At 38.1% G+C, this 20061-nt stretch overlaps 1 protein-coding gene across 1 annotated transcript in view; it reads left to right on the plus strand.

Annotated features, from left to right (window-relative positions):
• The window catches only part of LOC311295501 (NACHT, LRR and PYD domains-containing protein 3-like), a 51032-nt gene that overhangs the window by 25481 nt on the left and 5490 nt on the right, over positions 1-20061 (plus strand). Inside the window, exon 8 of the mRNA XM_084416929.1 lies at positions 17314-17445. Coding sequence (XP_084273055.1) covers positions 17314-17445 — 132 coding nt within the window. The remainder of the gene's footprint in view (positions 1-17313; positions 17446-20061) is intronic.

Raw genomic sequence — 20061 nt, forward strand, 5'->3', positions numbered from 1 at the left:
AGCATGTACACAAACTTTAGTAGTATTAAAGAGTATTTGCAACAATTTATCACTCCATTTAATATAGTAGCAATCTCAGAAACATGGTTTAACGAAAGAAAAGGTATTGACAATTTTGAGTTGGAAGGTTACGCCTTAAATTATGTGAACAGGGAAAAATAAAGCAGGTGGTGGGGTAGCTATATATGTAAGCAATAAAATAAAATTTAAAAGGATTGAAAAAATGGCAGTATCAGTTGATAACTTACTTGAATGTGTAACAATTGAAATAATTTGTGAAAGGAAAAAAATATATAATAATTAGTTGTATTTATCGATCACCTGGGTCTAGCATTGAAATATTCACGGAATGGATGGAGAGAACATTCTCTTCTGTAAATAAAACATTATTTATTTGTGGTGATTTCAATATTGATTTGATGAATTACGACAACCATTATGCCACTGATGAATTTGTGAATGTGTTGTATAGTATGAGCCTCTTCCCATCTATCTCCAGACCCAGTAGAATTACCTCTCATAGTGCAACACTCATTGACAATATCTTTACAAATGCTATGGATCAAACCAAAGTAAGTGGACTCATGATATCTGACATAACTGATCATCTTCCTATATTTGCATTGTACAATGACAATTACGAAAAAAACTATGAATCTCAAAAAAATATACATAAAAGGGTACTAACCGAGAAGTCTATTGATGCTCTAAATTGTGAGTTAGCTAACCAGGATTGGACCAATGTGCTGGTGGAGAATGATGTGAACAGGGCCTACAATACTTACCTGGAAATATTTTGTACACTATATAACAAACACTGCCCTGTGCCTCAATTTAGGAGGGAGAAACAAATGCTTAAGTGTCCATGGTTAACACAAGGACTACTTAATGCATGTAAAAAGAAAAATAATTTATACAAACAATTTATGATTCAAAAAACAAAAGAATCTGAAGAACGTTATAAAGTATACAAGAACAAACTGACAACCATTGTACGAGATAGCAAGAAATTATACTATGAAAATAGATTAAATGAGAACAAAAGTAATATTAAAGGAATTTGGAGTATACTGAATAAATTGCTAAGAGATAATCATACAATCAACTCATATCCTGAGTATTTTATAGATGATGACACTGAAAACTATAATATGAAAAACATTGTCAATAAGTTTAATGATTTCTTTATAAATGTTGGTCCTGACTTAGCGGCCAAAATCCCAGCAAGCAGTAACATAATGGTGGATTCAGGTATAGAAAGGAACCCTCAAACCATCTTCCTTTCTGACGTGAGTGAGACTGAAATCAAAACTATTGTGAATAAATGTAAAAATAAATCATCTATGGATTATTTGGACATAAATATGAGATTAATAAAAAGAATAATTGACAATATTGTGAAACCCTTAACACACATATGTAATGCTTCATTCCAAACTGGAACTTTTCCAGACAAAATGAAAATAGCCAAAGTGTTACCACTATTTAAAAACGGAAGTAAACATATATTTACAAATTATAGGCTATAGGCTATAAAATATTGGAGAAAACGTTCTACAGCAGTCTGGATACATTTATTGTGAAGCATGAGTTAATTAACGAAGGGCAATACGGATTTAGACCTAAAAGATCGACCACTATGGCTATTATTGATGCTGTGGAAGAAATCACCAGTGCTGTAGACAGTAAAAAACATGCTGTTGGAATCTTTATAGACCTAAGGAAAGCATTCGATACCATCAATCACTCTATCCTTGTACAAAAATTACAAAAATATGGTATTCGGGGAGTTGCTGGGAACTGGATTAAAAGCTATTTAGAGGAGAGACAACAATTTGTTAAAATGGGGGACACTGAATCAAAATGTATGAGCATTGTTTGTGGGCTGCCTCAAGGGTCTATACTGGCACCTTTGCTATTCAATTTATATGTTAATGATGTATTTAAAGTATCAGATTTATTAAAATTTGTGTTATTTGCTGACGATACCAACATATTTTATTCTAATGATAACTATAATAGACTTATAAAGGATCAATAAGGTGATCAATAAGAAAATCACGAGCTTAATAATAATAATAATAATAATAATAATTCATTACATTTATATAGCGCTTGTCTCAGCACTCAAAGCGCTTTACATAGAAGGGGGGGAGATCTCCTCAACCACCACCAATGTGCAGCATCCACTTGGATGATGCGACGGCAGCCATATTGCGCCAGAACGCTCACCACACACCAGCTTACTGGTGGAGAGGAGACAGTGATGAAGCCAATCAGTATATGAGGATGATTAGGAGGCCATGATGGACAGAGGCCAAGGGGCAAATTTGGCCAGGATGCCGGGGTTACACCCCTACTCTTTCGAAAGACATCCTGGGATTTTTAATGACCACAGAGAGTCAGGACCTCGGTTTTACGTCTCATCCGAAGGACGGTGCTCTTTGACAGTATAGTGTCCCCGTCACTATACTGGGGCATTAGGACCCAGACAGACCACAGGGTGAGCGCCCCCTGCTGGCCTCACTAACACCTCTTCCAGCAGCAACCTGGTTTTCTACGGAGGTCTCCCATCCAGGTACTAACCAGGCTCAGCCCTGCTTAGCTTCAGTGGGCAACCAGTCTTGGGCTATAGGGTGACATGGCAGCTTGACATGTTTGATATTAAAAGGAAATAAGCCTGAAAGAGGCCGACGCCAACTGCAATCTAACGGCACTGTGGTCTGCAGTCGCATGGCACACTGTAGCGACACCAGCTCAAATGAAGGGAATGTACGATTATTGATTATTAATCATCAATTATTAATTTTTAATAATCATACTGGCTATCACTTACACACTTTAAATTGCCCAAAAAGGGAAAGCAAAGCCCATATAGTTGTATATCTATATATAAATAATTAACCACAACGAATTACAATTAATTATGAATATACAGATGGGCTATATATCAAATTTGTGAAATCCTACAAAATTACAGGACTTAAATTTCCTTGAATGCATCTCACACGCAGCCTCGCTCTAACGTGCTTCTCTCGGAAACCAAAACAATGACTACGCGGATGCTGTAGCTAGTGTTAATGGCTTATTTACAACTTTAAACATTTAAAAGAAGCGGCGATCGATGGCGCAGGGCAGGTGGAAGACAGGCCTGTTGTTGTGGATTATGCAAAAGAAGTTTTGCAAAATGATCGACCAGACAAGTCATCGGATAAAGAGGCGAAGAGCAGCAAGTTCTACGACTGATCCACAGTGAGTGTAGAGTTTATATGCTTATTCTGTGGAGTAAAGTCGGGCGAACGGGGTCGCTGCCTTGCCGCGCTTATCACCGGCGCTAAAATAAGCACTAAAAGGCTCTGTTGCTCTCATGAATTCATTCGCTGCATCGGATCTGTCCATCCCAGGTACCCCGCACGAGAGCACGATGTCGGACCATCCCCGCTCCGCTACGTGCCTCCTTTCTGCAGCCGTGCGCGTGGTGAGACAGGTGTGCACGGGAAAGACATGCGGTGTAACACACGCGCACACGTGTGCACGCTCCCACATGCACGTCAGTGCGAGCCGTTATTGACCCACTGGACACAAGGTGAAAGTGGCAGAAAACAGACTGTGGCTCTAGTTCATTATATTACAGCTCTAAATTTTCATTTGGGCTCAGTCCCACAGCTACAGCCAAATCTAACCAACAGCCTGATTAACACATGTATGAGACTTAATACTTTATTTACTAGATAATTTTGAAAAATATTAACTTCACATTTTGGTCTATACTTGTATTTTACCTCCCATATATTAAGTGTTTGCACAAATTGGAAATAAATTAGGTCCAAATGTAGAGTAAATGTGTAATAAAAAGTGTAATAAAAAATAAATATAGGCCTAGGCTACATTGCCTATATACAGTAGTCTCTATCTAACTTTTATTTTTTCCTTTTAAAGTACCGGATCGATAAGGAGTATCGATAAGAGGAGTAGTATCGATAAATACTTAACGATACCCATCCCTAACAGTGACAGTATCATATTACTTAGTTTGGGGTTGAACTGGAGTGACAGACTGTGAAAAACTTGCTCTTCTACAGTATATGGGCTCTTCGACTTGCTCTTTGTGTAACCCGATTTGGCAAACCTCATCAATAGAGGATGATGTAGCTGCAATTTGTTGCTGTCCAGTACAGCTACAATATGCTAATGAGACTACATGAGAAGTAGGACATATTATTTATTATTGTATCAATATGAACAGTTTAGATGCCCTTCAGACTTGCAGTGTAGAGATGTAGGCCAGGACTATATAAGATTTTATAGAGCTGTGCTTCCAAAACAGTGGACCAAGCCCAAAACATGTAGTTGACAGTTATTTAAAAATTTGGTTTGGCTTATTAAAAGTGGTCAAGAACCAACCTCACCCCCTGCCGCCTCAAGTTGCCACCCCTTTAAAAAAATTCTGGCTCCGCCACTGTGCTGGAGACCACTGTATTGTGTGTTTTAGGTTATCTTTGCCAATAAAATGTATTCAAATATGAATTACATAACATCGTATTGGCTGTCAATCACGATGGGAGAGTAGACGAGTTACAGCATGTCCACCATATCTTGTGGGGGTTTTGCATTAAGCCATTTGTGGTGCCCTTACCACATTGTGCCTCATATACTGTAAATGTTAGACCCAGTGACAGGCTGGCATGAAATGGCTTGCATAATACTAAGCAAGGAGGCCATAATATTTTTGACTCATGGCTGAAGTTAAGTTTCTCCAGCTCTCCCAAGGTTGGCAAAAAAAAATTAGGGCTGTAGCTATCGATTATTTTAGTAATCGAGTATTCTACGGAATTAATACATTAATGTTAACTAATGAGCCTTATTGTAGTGTTACCCAAATAATAACAAGCAATAATTATTGGTTCAAATAAAGTATCGAAGTAATCATATGGGTTTTATTGAACAACGCTGTTAAAATACTCCATGTAAAATATATGATAACTAATAAACATAACATTTAATTCAAATGTCAACTTAATCTTTCATATTTGGTCACTTCTGTACGATATAAATACAACAGCTGCCGTAATTTCTTGAAAAGAACATGTGCACGTCAAAACATGCAAGCAGTGCAAGGGTTAAACTTTTATTTTGAAATCGCGATGAACAACAATTCGCACATGAGAATATATGCGATTGCGAATATATTTCTGAATATATTCAGAAACATACTTATGTATTCTCCTGTGTTGGCGAAGATTTATAAATGAGCTGCATTACGAATCTTGTGAAACGGCGCAGACTGCGTGCAGATGAATGTTATAAGCCACACAAACTCACAGCACGCAGAGATGGAGTTTGAGAAACCCGAGAGGCTCCACGCATAAATGATGACAGTAAGTTACTATGAAACACGCGTCCGGGGTTTTGCGTTCCAGAGCCGGACAGTAACTGAGTACATTTACTTGAGTACAGTACTTAAGTACAGTTTTGAGGGATCTGTACTTTACTCGGGTATCATTTTTGGGGAGTACTCATGACTTTACTCAAGTACATTTGAGAGGCAAATATTGTACTCTTTACTCCACTACATTTCTATCCATAACTGTGAGTACCCGTTACTACTTCTAAAAAAAAAAAAGGAAAAAAGACACATCTCGGAACACCCTCTCAAATGTGATTGGATTGTGCAGGCACCACTGATTGGGACAGCCTATCAGCTGTCACCTTCAGCTTTCCCCCTAAGTCAACTCCATGGTCAGATTTAGATAAGAGACGAAACCATGGACGAAACAGTGGATGAAGACGCAGCAGGTCCATCCCGGGCGCGTTTTTTTTTTTCCTTCAGGATGGTAGGGGAAGACTCATGAATATTCATTTGGGAAGTTATCCCTGATTGGTCTTAACCCCAGTGATGGGTAGGTTTAGGGGTGGGGTTAGGGGTAGGTCATCAGACCAATCAGGGATGACTTCCCTAATATCGCATCCCGGGAATGTGCCAAGCCGTGGCCCCACCTCGCCAGGCTATTTCAATTTTCTGAACAAGTTAATGATAGTTTTCGCGTCAAGTGTTTGCTGTGTTTACCAATGTAAGCACTGTAGCAGTAGTAATGCAATATTTAGAAAATGTACTCTTGATACTCAAGTACTTTTAAAAACAAGTACTTTAGTACTTTTACTTTTACTTAAGTAGAAATCTGACTGTAGTACTTTTACTTGTACTTGAGTAAAATTAAGCAAGGGGTATCTGTACTTTTACTCAAGTAATGAAGCTGTGTACGCTGTCCGCCTCTGTTGCGTTCCCAAATGCACATTATTGGAAACTTAAACAATAAGCACATGCAGAGACTGAGTATGTGTGGAGCAGCGTTTACTGTGGACGGAGCTGAGGTACTTTTAACACAATCTGCACGCATGTAAATAATTAAACCGTCATGCTTCTCTGTGGGAGAAAAAAAAAAACAGCGCATATATTTATTTAACTTAATCTTAGCCTTTGTGATTTCACAATATCAAGATTGTAAACAGTTAAATATATCGCGTAGCCTTAGAAAACTGTGTAATAATGCGGTTCATGGACTCTCGTCTGTGGAATGCGCCACTTCCGGTATTTTGCCGGTTACTCGACACGGGTAAATTGCAATCGAGGATTTTTTTAAATCGAGTACTCGACTTTAATCGAGGAATCGTTACAGCCCTAAAAAAATGCATCTCAAAATGCATCAGATTGATGCTTTAAAATATGGAATTTTCAAATTTTTCTTCCCGGGGATCATGCCCCCGGACCCCCCTAAAGGGGTACTATCCTTCTCACCTTTTTCACCCCTGACCGGGCTTGGTAAAAGTCCTGGTTGAGCCACAGAAAGTTCAGGCTCAGGATTTTTTTTCACTTTAAGCCCTGAAATTAATATCACATCGAATAATTTGTTTGTCCGCCAAACGAATCATGCGATTTCTTATCGACTCTCAAGGAGGATTCTTCTTATAAACTGTCAAGAAAGGCTATTCCTCTGGCCATGAGGAAGAACTTTCTTGTTTTACAAAATTATTAACTTGTAGTCTGATCACAAATACAGCTTGTAGCTAAAGATCGTACACATTTAAGAGGCTTTTGTTCTGTGAGCAGCAAACAGAGACAATCAAGCGTATAATGGGTTTTTAATAAATGAAACTATAAACATACAACTACATCTAACAAAGAATACATATATGAATAGTATAATGAAAGTAAATAAAGAAAGACAGGAAAAGCAGATCACAGAATGGCAAACAAATAACAAACAATGAACCCTTGAGAACCAGCAAAGAAAATCAAAACCACCTTAAGCAGGGGCAGACAATCTTACAGTAAGCATTTAAATCTTTGTAAAAGAATACTTGCATTGATCTTTTATTGCTGATGCGTGTGTGTGAGTGTCCGTTCTCGGTGTGTCCGTTAGTTGGACGCGTTCTTTCGTTTCTTCCGGAGCTTGCGTCGTTCGCGGGAAGTTCAAACAGTTTACTTGTAAAAGTTACCAGAAACTTAGTTTAAAGTCTGTTTCACTCGTAAGTAGAAATGAATGAACACAAGACTAAACAAGACAAGAACGTAAAACAAAACGGAGATAGAACAAACTTTAGATAACGAAACCAACTTGAAGAAAACAAAAGCTTAAAGAAGCAAAACGAAGAGCGACGAAAACATGAAGAGACAAAACGTGAAGACGAGAAGAGCTACAGAACAAAGAAAAAGCAACCAGCAATGGTGTGTGTTTCCTTTTTTAAGCATTTCAAAGTCCACCCCTTTTTTGAGTAGTTAGACTAATCGGATCAAGACATTCTGAGCGGGAAAAAGCTCGCAGCTTAATTTGCATTTTTTATGATAGTGTTAGGATTTTGTCAGTTCTACTTCAAATGAGGGTAAACACAGTATAATACATTTTATCATAACCCTAATACATATATTTAGCCTAAGCACCCCGAGAGGTTTAATTAGAGACCAAGATTGATATAACTGGAAGATACAACATAGAGATACATTCTTATTCTTTAAAATAGGCATTTAAAAGTTCAACTAACAACTAGGAATAACACAACTATGTCCATATAAGGGCAAATAATACATGCATACTTTAATACATCATATACAGATTTTGAATCCCTTATATTCTGAATTAAATGCAAGGAATCTTTGTGTGTGTGTGTGTGTGTGTGTGTGTGTGTGTGTGTGTGTGTGTGTGTGTGTGTGTGTGTGTGTGTGTGTGTGTGTGTGTGTGTGTGTGTGTGTGTGTGTGAGTGAGTGAGTGAGTGAGTGAGTGAGTGAGTGAGTGAGTGAGTGAGTGAGTGAGTGAGTGAGTGAGTGAGTGAGTGAGTGAGTGAGTGAGTGAGTGAGTGAGTGAGTGAGTGAGTGAGTGAGTGAGTGAGTGAGTGAGTGAGTGAGTGAGTGAGTGAGTGAGTGAGTGAGTGAGAGAGAGAGAGAGAGAGAGAATTGAATTTAAATACACCTTTATTTAAAACAATAAGGTGTTCACAGTAATATTACAAACTTACAGAACAAGAATATATATAATATTCATGTTAAAATGAGAAACATTTTAAAAAGCAAGCAATAAATCATCATCATCATCTACTGTGCAAAGGACCTCATTTATCCCCCAAATGTACATGAACGATTCTACACAATTTACCATTTTATAATAGGCATGCTCTATTCTAAGCCGAGCCGCCACCAAGCCTTTGAAGATCATCAACACATCCACAGAACCCTGTCCTAACAACTTATTCTTTCTGGATTTCCATATAGCAAGTTTTGCTGTACCAGACAAAAAATTAAGTAAAATCAACTGACTTTTCTTTTTTTCCGTATACCTTGGACCATATATAAACATTTCATAAGAGAAAGCTTCACCAATTTCAACGAACCATTGCGATAAAAGTGAAAACAAATCTTTTAGCCGAGCACACTGTACAAATAGATGAAAAACCGTTTCAACCTCTTTACAGAAGGGACAGCCCACCCCTACCGAAGGATCAATGTGCACCACGTATCTGTGTGTGGCTATCGCCCCATGAATGATCCTCCACTGAAGGTCCCCCGTTCTTTTGTCAATGGGGCGTTTGTATAAGGACCGCCAGCAGCCTCTAGGGGAGGAAAGAACTCCAAAAAAATCAGTCCATTTATTTGAAGCAAGTCCATGCAAGCGACCAGCATTAGATGCATTCACACAGGAGATATAGAGGGCTTTTTTCCCCACTTCCTCAAAAACTCCAAGCTGAGGAGTTTCAAAAGACAAAAGACAATTCTCATCATCTTGCCATTCTCCCACGGCAATAGTCACATTCAGAGAAGGGAAAACATAAGGAACCCCCTTTCTCCATTGATCAGTTGCTATAGAGTCATTTGTAAAAATCTTATGGTCCGCATGCAAAGACTTTAAAATTCCAGTTGTAGCTTGTTTCAGCAGCCTCAGAGATCTCACTCCAGTCCTTTCACTCAATTCCTCTAAGCTCTTGGTCAAAATATGTCCCAGCTTTGTGCATCCCGCAGCAGTGAAACATGCACGCAGACTAGGTCCAGACACAAGTCTTGAGGGTAAAAAGTCATTAAGAAAAAGTGGCTCTTCAAAAAGCCATAATCCAGCATGTGTGTTCGGTGTACGTGAAATGGTAAACACCTTCCATGCCTCCAGAACTGACTTATAGAAAACAGTCAAATTCACACGGTCCTCATTCTGGAGCTCCATTAAGAACAGATGTTTGTCCAATCCCATACCTCTGACCCTCCTGAGAAGAGCAGAAGCCGTCTTTAACCATGAAGCATCCGTGTGATACAACAGTCTCTGAGCTGCTTGCAACCGGAAAGCCATGATTCTGGATCTGATATCGATCAATCCTTGACCTCCCTCTTGAACTGGAAGGTATAAAGCAGCAGCACGAATCCAGTGTTGTCCAGACCAAAAAAAATTAACAAGTTGCCTTTGAATCTCCTCAATAAGTCCAACAGGTGGCTGTAGCACAGTTATTTTATGCCACAGGGTAGAAGCAACCAAATTATTGGTCACTAAAACCCTCCCCCTATAGGACAACTGCGGTAGCAACCATTTCCATTTAGACAACTTGCTGCACACTTTCTCCACTAGCCCCTCCCAATTTTTCTTTTGATACTCATTTGACCCCAAAAAAACTCCCAATAATTTAAGTCCCTCTCTTCGCCACTTTAGGTCTCCAGGTAACTTTGGAAGACTCTCAAACTCCCCTTTACCAGCCCAAAAAGCTTCACTTTTTGCCCAGTTCACTTTAGCTGATGAAGCTTTCTCATATAGACTGAGTACCTCAGATAGACAGTTAATATCTTCAGCATTGTTTACAAAAACTGTAATATCATCAGCATAGGCAGAGAGATACATTCTTGAGTCTAAAGAGAGACCAGGCGCATTAAAACCTGACAGTCTTTCGCGAAGTCTAAAAAGCAGCGGCTCAATTGCTAGACTGTATAGTTGACCGGATAATGGACAGCCTTGCCTAATACCCCTTAAAATAGGAACTGGCCGACTCAAAGTGCCCCCTATCTTCACCATACATGATGCACCATTATATAACAACTGTATCAAATTTAAAAATGTTTCGCCAAAACCAAAAACCTTCAATACATTAAAAAGATATTTGTGATCCACACGATCAAAAGCCTTTTCTTGATCCAAGGCAATTAACCCAACATTCACATTGAACTCATTACAAATATCCACAATGTCTCGCACTAAAAACAAATTATCCATAATGGACCGTTTTGGAATGCAATATGATTGATCTTTGTTTACAACCAAACCCAAAAAATTGTTTAATCTATTTGCCAGACATTTTGAGAATATTTTATATTCTGTTGTAAGAAGGGCAACAGGACGCCAGTTCTTTAAAAGGGCTAAATCACCCTTTTTGGGTAACAGTGATAAGACCGCATATTGACAGGAAGTTGGTAAAACACCTTCTCTTATCGATTCACATAAAACATCAAAATAATCTTGTCCAATGCAATTCCAAAAACTTTTATAAAAGTCTGCTGGCAGTCCATCTATTCCAGGGGATCGTCCTGAATTAAGTTGTCCCACAGCAGCAGTAACTTCCTCAAATGTTATACCAGCATCCAATACATCTTTAGAACCAGAGTCCAGCTGAGGAAGACCCTGAAGAAGCTGTGTCGTACAGTCACTATTTTCACAGTTCTCTGCAGCATAAAGGCTTGAATAGAAATCCACAGCATGGGTTCTCATTTCTACAGTCTTAAACGTTATCCTCCCATCAGGGAGTTTAAGACATGGCATTTGTTTTTGTTGAGCCGCCTTATATTCCAGATTAAAGAAGAAAGAAGTTGGGGCATCCATTTCTGCTAATGACATGAAACGGGACCTTATCAAGGCTCCTTTAACTTTCTCATTTAAGACTAGACCAAGCTCTCTCTTTTTTGTTTGCAAATCATTGTACAATATAGAATTGTGTGCATCAACCAACTGCAATTCCATTAAATTAATTTGCTTTTCAAGAGTTTCAATCACATTCTTTATTCTAGTACTACAGTTAGCTGTATACTGCTGACAGAATTTTTTTATTTGAGTCTTACCCACATCCCACCACTGTTTCAAGTTTTCAAAAGAACTCTTTTCCCTTTTCCAATCATCCCAAAAGAAAACAAAATTTTCACAAAACACAGCATCCTGCAGCAATTTTACATTAAAATGCCAGTAAACTGATTTTCTAGGTATATTTGACATGTTCATTGTCATAATAATTAAATGATGATCAGAAAAACCTACAGGACTTATGCAACACTCAATTACTCTACTGTTAAAAGACTTTGACACATAGAATCTATCTAGTCGGGCAGCACTAACTCGATTATTAAAGGCCTTAATCCATGTATACTGTCTATCATTTGGGTGTTTGATTCTCCACATATCCAAGAGCTGGAAATCTTTGATGAGTTTTGACAATGCACTTGAGGACTGTATATGAGGTTCCTCAGTATTACGATCTATAGTAAAATTAATAGTGCAATTCCAATCTCCACCAATAACAACACATCCTTCACTAAGACACTTTTTAAGACTCTCACTAAGTAAATCTAAAAAAAGTAGGCGCTCCTGTCCCACAGTTGGTGCATAAATATTTATCAGAGAAACAAGCATCTCTTGAACTTGAGCTTTAACCACCAACAATCGACCCTTCACTGGTTCCTCTATACTTATAACATCCGCCCTTATTTTTGAAGAAAAAAAGATGCCCACACCTCTACTTAAATTGGTACCATGACTGAGTATTTTATGTCCTTTCCACCACAAATTCCACTCAACTTCATTCATCAAGTCACTATGAGTTTCTTGGAGAAAAACGATATCAAGCTTTTTCTGCTCAATTATTTCATAGACTGTAGCACGCTTTACACTATCCCTCCCACCATTAATATTTAAAGAGCCTATCCTCAAAGCCTCCATATACAAAATTAAGATGGGAAATAAAGAACAAAGCATGATAGAAAAGCAAAGAAAAGACACCGTGTAATACATGGTTTACAATTTTTTAGATTTACTCTCTCTTACTCATTGCTTTACTTTTTCTGATAGTGGTAAGAAGCTTTTTCAAACGAAAACGCTTCTTCTCACAAAGTTCATCAACTCCAACAGTCTTCTGATAAAAAATAACAGAGTGAACAAACTTGTCTACATCAGAGAAGAAATCATTTATGTTGATTTGTTTACCATACGTTTCGTCCAAAAAATTGTTAATTTCTTCCAGACTATACAACGAATCTTTATTGAAAACTCCCGAAAAACCTGTCTGAGATGCATTAAATACACTTCCCTGTGAACTACCATCATTTTCACACATAGAAACTTGTGACTCAGTATCATCAGACTGCTCCTCCTCCATTTCCTCATTATTCAAGACGCTTGAAAACGATTCAATTCCATCATTTGCACTCTCCCCCGTTTTAGTACCACTGGTACTAGCTACTACTTTGTTAACATCAGAAACTAGGTCAGTTATGCTAATCTCTGGGGCTACAAAAGCTACAACATCCTCATTTTCAATATCAACAGCCGGTAACACAGCATCTGAATTCACATCACTCACCTCAACTAGTGGAACAACCTCATCTTGGGCCGCATCAACGCTATTATTTGCGCCCTCGTCCTCTGCTCCTGTCGCGTTTTCTGCACCTGTTTTCTTATGTGGACACATCAGGCGCTTGTGTCCGATGTCTCCACACTCGAAACATCTTATGCTGCCAGTAGTTGCATACACCATATATAATCTTCCCTCGTGTTTCACACGAAAATTAATATCCAGGGTATTCTCAGGCGATTCTAGCACCATGTAGACGTACCGTCTAAAAGACGCGACGTGCTTCAGAGCCGGATGTTTACATCCAAGCGCAACAGTTTTAAAGGGACTCACAACTTTTCCAAAACGCGCTAATTCACGTTGCAAAACGTCATTGGATACGAAAGGCGGGATATTTGAAATTGTTACCTTTGTTGTCGATATATACATTGGAGAAAGTTGCACAAAAGCATCTTTAACAGTAAGGCCACTTACTATTAAACGATTCACTAAATTTTGTTCCTTTAAAAAAACGACGACAGCCTGATTCATCCGTGATGCAGATACAATGTTCTCGTGACCAATTTGATCGCCAACTGCAATTAATACATCCTCCACTGTGGCATTATCCTCAGGAACACATCTAAAACCATTACGGAGTGATAATGACGGCGTCTCATCAAGAGACGCCATCCTGCCACACAACCACCACTATATTTACAATTTGTTTCCTATACCATGTATTTTCTGGAAGGAAAAAGAAAATGTAAATAATAAAACAAGAAAGTTCTCACCCTCACACTCTCACCACCACCACTACTATCCCCAACTCCCAGCATGCGAGAGAGAGAGAGAGAGAGAGAGAGAGAGAGAGAGAGAGAGAGAGAGAGAGAGAGAGAGAGAGAGAGAGAGAGATATCTTTGGCTTGCCCGGATTTCTTCCTTACAGAGAGAGAGAGGGGGACAATAGATAACGGATCTCTTTGAAACTGCAAGAGAAAAGCTTGAAAAGGGTTCTGTTCAACTTTACTAGCTAACCAACATGTCAAAAGGGCAATTTGATCCCGACTCATCGGCGCTAAGCTGTGATTTACATTTTAAAAGGTTAATGGTTAAAAGCTTTTCTGAATCTTAATTTGACAAGTCACCGTGAGGTTGTCCATACGCTACAGCACATATCACACAAATTACTTATTACTTATCATTTTATACATACACTATAATGACTTGAAGAAAATAAAACTATTGGCTACCATTTGATAATTATGTGGTAACTGGGAAAACACAATCAAGAAACTAATGAATGCATGAACTTATGGTTCTACAAAACTTCATACTGGGTCCTAGGGCTGGGCGATATGGACCAAAAGTCATATCCCGATATATTTAGGCTGAATATCGATATATGATATATATCCCAATATTTTTTTCCGCAAAGTGAGAGCAAAAAGTAAAGACTACAGCCTACTAATAAATAAACATTAGGCCTATGCTAAAGCTATTAAATAGCAGTCCCAAACTAGTTTTTGTTAATACAATGTTGGTATAAGCCACTACAGTCATTTAAAAATATAAAAAATTACACAAAGAAAAATAAAGTGGCATTTTGGGGTTAATATGGAAAGGACAGTAACCATGGTGAATACACAATACTAACAATAATGAAACATGGAAACTGCTCCTGATGAACAGAATGAAAATCATACCTGCATTACTTTTATTTTGTGTAATTTACAACGTAACGGCGTTGCATGCTCGTATTTCTTTCGCACTTTATACAGTGAGGCGATACACAGCGCGCGCCGCCGCATTTGTGCGTGTAATTGGAGAGTATGCGGTAACGTTACGAGTAGGCTACAGGATAACAGCTGACAGGACAAGAAAGTCCGTTTTTCTGAGGTGAAAGACTTTATTTCAGCGTACACTTATGTCACTGCCTGGTAGGTCCTATTGTGCTGGGTTTTCTGAAGTAGTCATGATTCGCCTCTCATAACATAACATGCACTAAACACGCACGCAAAGTGGAAAAGGAGGGGCGGGGGAGCAGGGAGCAAGGATCACAGCGCAAATTTGAACTATATCGATATGGTCTAATTCCATATCGCATTTCAAAAATATATCGATATATTTTTTATATCGATATCGTCCAGCCTGGGTCCTAAAGCAAAACTTTGAAATTTGTGAGGATGAACATCTGTTTTTCCTCTTGGGAATGATATTTGTTTCGGTCTTCAGCAACAACTGGTTCTGCTCCGCTCGCTTTCCCATGCATCGGCACTTGATAGATTGACTGAGCACAATTAAATATGTTCGGTGAATATACATTTTTAAGTGAAGACCTTAAGCTCTGATTCGTACAATGCATCTTTTTGCATCGGGGTAATTATTTGAAAGTGATTTATTTAGCCAATATTTAATTGTCAATTTCCCAAGAAAATCTTTTTTTAAAATCTTTTTTATTACAGTGTACTTCATTCTCCGTTTTAAGGAAATTTGCATTTTAAAGACAATAGCAGGTGCACAATGTGAAAATAATGACAAATCAAAAACTATTGTGATATTAAAAACTGGCATAAATGAGTTTGAAGTTCAGCCAGGAAAAAAAAATGGTGCATTAGCGCAGGCAGTTAGGCCGTGTGTCCACCAAAGGCTCTAATAAAAAATAAAAAACGCTCTGCTGAAAACGCCTAGCTGTGAGCGCTTGAGAGTGTTTTGGCAGCGTTGCGTTTTTTTTTTTTTCAGTTGAGACACGTTGCTCGTTATGATACGGAATATCCGCGAAAGTGTTACTAGTATCTCATTTCACACATATTTTGTTTCTGTGTTGATTCTATATTAAAATGTCGATACAATGTAATGTATTTTCGCTGGCTCTTGTTTTAAATGATTTTGTTCCGTTATTATGCTTGTTGTTGTCATCTGTTGACGTTGTACAAGCAGAATGTGGCGGTTGGTCGGTGTGGTATTAGTCCCGCCCCTCCTTCACTGTGATTGGATGGTTGGGTAAAAAGTGACAGTGATGAGCGCAGCGTTTTACCCAAAGTTGAACATTCTTCAACTCTCGGCGACCTGTAAAATACGCCGAGCGCTCGGCGCTTCAGCGTGAAAAAAAAACGCTTAGCGCCTCGCTACGCTCATGGCGTTTTAAAAACGCGGCGCTCCCATTGAAAACAATTGAAAAAACACGCCAGCCGCGTGAAAAAACGCTTTGGTGGACACACGGCCTTACCAAAGCGTTATTAGCCAGCTGAAAATGCTAGGCGCTCTGCTAAAAATGCTCAGCTGTGGGCGCTTGAGAGCGTTTTGGCAGCGCAGCGTTTTTTCAGTTGAGACGGTTGAGACCGAGACACTTTGCTTGTTATGATACGGAATATCCGCGAAAGTCTTACTAGTATCTCATTTCACACATATTTTGTTTCTGTGTTGATTCTATATTAAAATGTCAATACAATGTAATGTATTTTCTCTGGCTCTTGATTTTTTTTTTCCGTTATTATGATTGTTGTTGCCATCTGTTGACGTTGTACAAGCAGAATCATGTGGCGGAGGACGCGGTTGGTCGGTGTGGTATTAGTCCCGCCCCTCCTCCACTGTGATTGGACGGTTGGGTAAAAAGTGACAGTGATGAGCGCTGCGTTTTACCAAAAGTTGAACATTCTTCAACTCTCGGCGACCAGTAAAAAACGCCGAACGCTCAGCGCTTCAGCGTAAAAAAGACGCTCAGCGCCTCGTTACGCTCATGGCGTTTTAAAAACGCGGCGCTCCCATTGAAAACAATTGAAAAAACACGCCAGCCGCGAGTAAAAACGCTTTGGTGGACACACGGCCTTAGAGTGCAGAGTGATGTCTATTATCTCATTTCCTTACATGTGGCGCATACATTTTCAAGCAGCACTGATTTAAGTTTGTATGTACATTAACATTAACATGAGTGACATGAGTAATTGTAGTCGGTGTGTACAATGAATTTGACTTTTGAAAAGGTGACGTGGCGTGACATGGTGACATCTCCTCTGTTGTTTGACTCCCTTGCCAATGCCAGTACGAGGACTTCTAATGGATATATAAGTAACTGCATTTTTGTGTGGGCAATTCTGCAACTGCATTAGATTTCAGTTACTTTGACTTTGAGACGCCTGGAATGATCAGGCGGGCCATTTGCGTTATATAGGCTGTATGGTTTGCACCCTTGGTGTATTGTATATTTTATATCTCTTAAAATGAAGCATAGTAACATGAAGACCTCCTGTTGTTGTAGAATATCTGGCTGTATGGTGACTGAAGAAGGGTGTGCTGCTCTGGCATCAGCTCTGAGATCAAACCCTACACACCTGAGAGAGCTGGATCTGATCTACAATCACTCTGGACCTGGGACTCTGGACAAACTCAAGTATGTTGAGCATAATTATAATTATGTCTGCTGTGTGTGTGAGAGAATTTGTCATTGGTTTTGTGTTTGTCAAGAGATGCTTCTTTGGTTCTCAAAAAAAGATTGCAAAAAAAAAAAAAAGGCAATGCATTTATATGAAAGTAAAATGTTGAGCTTCACTGGGGGTCTATGAGAGGATTCTGAATGTTATTTGCATTTAAAAAAATAAATAACATCAACGGCCATCTGAATATCTTTGGATATTGAGCTTTAAATTATATATTTTTGTCCCATATGGAAGCTCATCTTCTCTATGATGATTGGATGAGCTTTCAGATTAACAGGACTTTTCAACAAACAGAAATGTATTGTAAAGTAATGTACTGTAAAAAAGTTTGTACTTCTGAAAATTCACAAAACATATTCCTCAGTGTTCTCAGGCTCCCTGGCCCACAAAAATTACAGTAAGGGTGGGTGATAAACACATAACATGTCATATGCATGTGGTTAATTATGCTCTGTGGATAATTTTAAATCGGATGAAAAGATGATTAGGATCCATGGATGCATGGAATGTATTGTCCCAAGATAGCTGCAGAAAAGGTTGTCCGGAAAGTAAATTTAAATTGTGCCAATATATGTGCATAGCGTGTAGTTTTTAATGAAAAAAAGTTTCTATCTTTTTGAATATCTGGAGAATATAGGATTGTATATGTCCATAATATAATAAGCACATGCAATATACTTTTTTTACAGCATGTATTAATATTTGAGAAAGACAACTGTACCTTGATTATTCATGTTAGTTCACTTACATTAACTAAAGTTAACAGTTAAAATAAAAAATAAAACTCAGTTTAAAATGTAGTAAATGTCAAAATTAACAAACTAACAATGAACAATACTACAACATTTATTAACCTTAGTTAACCCCCTGGGTTCGGCTGTCACACCGGCGTGATGAGCTCACTTTTTTTCTTATCAGTGCAAAAGAGACTCAAAATACTCTATTGATTTTGATCTTACATATAAGTGTACATCATTTGATCCTGTTAAGTGTCTTGTTAAGTGTTAAGTGTTTTTTGTGTATACTCACGATAAAAACAAAGTGTTGTGCTTTTCGCCAAATAAAGAAAAATAAACATGATGCGAGTTCTGCCTTCTCTCTGTCAGTGAAGTCCATTCTGAAACGCATCCGAAAATGAACTGTAACTCAGCGAAAACTCAGTCACACAGGCACGAGAGATATGTCTTTATAAAGCTTGAATTCTGTGTGTGAATGAATGAACGGCACAGGTACACGCTGTTGTTTACTACAGCTGTAGTAAACAACAGCGTGCAGCTGTGTCGTTCATTCATACTCACATTTAACTTACATTAGTAAACATGTTATTTTTACATGAACACGTCTGCTAGTTTAGCTTTTACCAAACTATATTGCTATACTGAGATGAGAAAAAATCGACTGAAATATGTTGAAATAAAATGTCTTTGTATAAGCAACGTATTAAACTGCAAATTAACATTGATATGCTAACTTTTTTACTGTAAAAAAAAACTACTGCCACATCAAATAAGCTTTTGTTTGCCAATTTCTGCTCATATGTTAGTCATATAGTATGTATGTTATATGTTAATATATAGTATGTGATATTTTGTCAAAAATACTTATACACTGATGCTTTCCAACAGGTGTTTTACCATTCGTTGTAAAACTGTGGACCTATTTTTCCAAACGCCTCACACCCGTACATTCTTCCGTTGAGAGCTTGAATAATAGACACTCCAGCCGGCAGTGGAGTAATACCGTAACTCACAGCACATCCAATACAAGTCAATGGAGTTGGACAAAAACTACGATAAAACCTATTGGAAAGCATCTTTTGCAGCGATTTTTTTTGTGTGAGCATATCAGTGAACACCCGTTTGTTTGCAACACTTGATTATCTACTCAAAATAACAATAGGTATTACAGTGATAAAAAAATAATAGAATCAAATGCGTTTCTGATTTGTTTATGTTTTTGTCGGCTGCATGAACATATCATTGTTGAGAAAGCAATCTCGTCAGCAGCTTTAAATATGCAACTTCGCTGGCTAATGAATGCATAAAAGTGACTGGATATAAACTAATGCAAATAGATGGTAACAACTGCAACATTAAACATTTGGGTCAGGTTTGCGTGTGTTTTTGTCACTTTGTTTTAACCGCTTGAGGTAAGCTAATAATGTGAGTCCTCTTAGCCTCGACGGCAAACATACTTCTGTCCTTTCTCTGCTAATGCAGAATCTAATCAACAAATTAATTACTTTATAATGATATGGCAACATGTACTGTAGTGTGATTACATAAACAGAGAATATTTATTTTTGATATTAATTACATCATTTAAAAATAGTCTTTCTAAAGACTTCTCTCTCATCTCTGTGTGGCAAGTATTCGCTGAGTTGCAGTTAATTTTCTGACGTGTTTCAGAATAGACTTCACTGAGAGAGACGGCAGAACATCCATCGATTCTTTAAATCACTTGTCCTACTACTGGCCAAAAGTTTTTTTTATTTATTGTTTTTTTAAAGTCTCACAATAAAAACACTAATATTGTAAATATATATTACATTATATTTCAAATTATATTTG

The sequence above is a fragment of the Rutilus rutilus genome (genome assembly GCF_951802725.1).
Source record: "Rutilus rutilus genome assembly, chromosome: 1".
Taxonomy (NCBI): Eukaryota; Metazoa; Chordata; class Actinopteri; order Cypriniformes; family Leuciscidae; genus Rutilus; species Rutilus rutilus.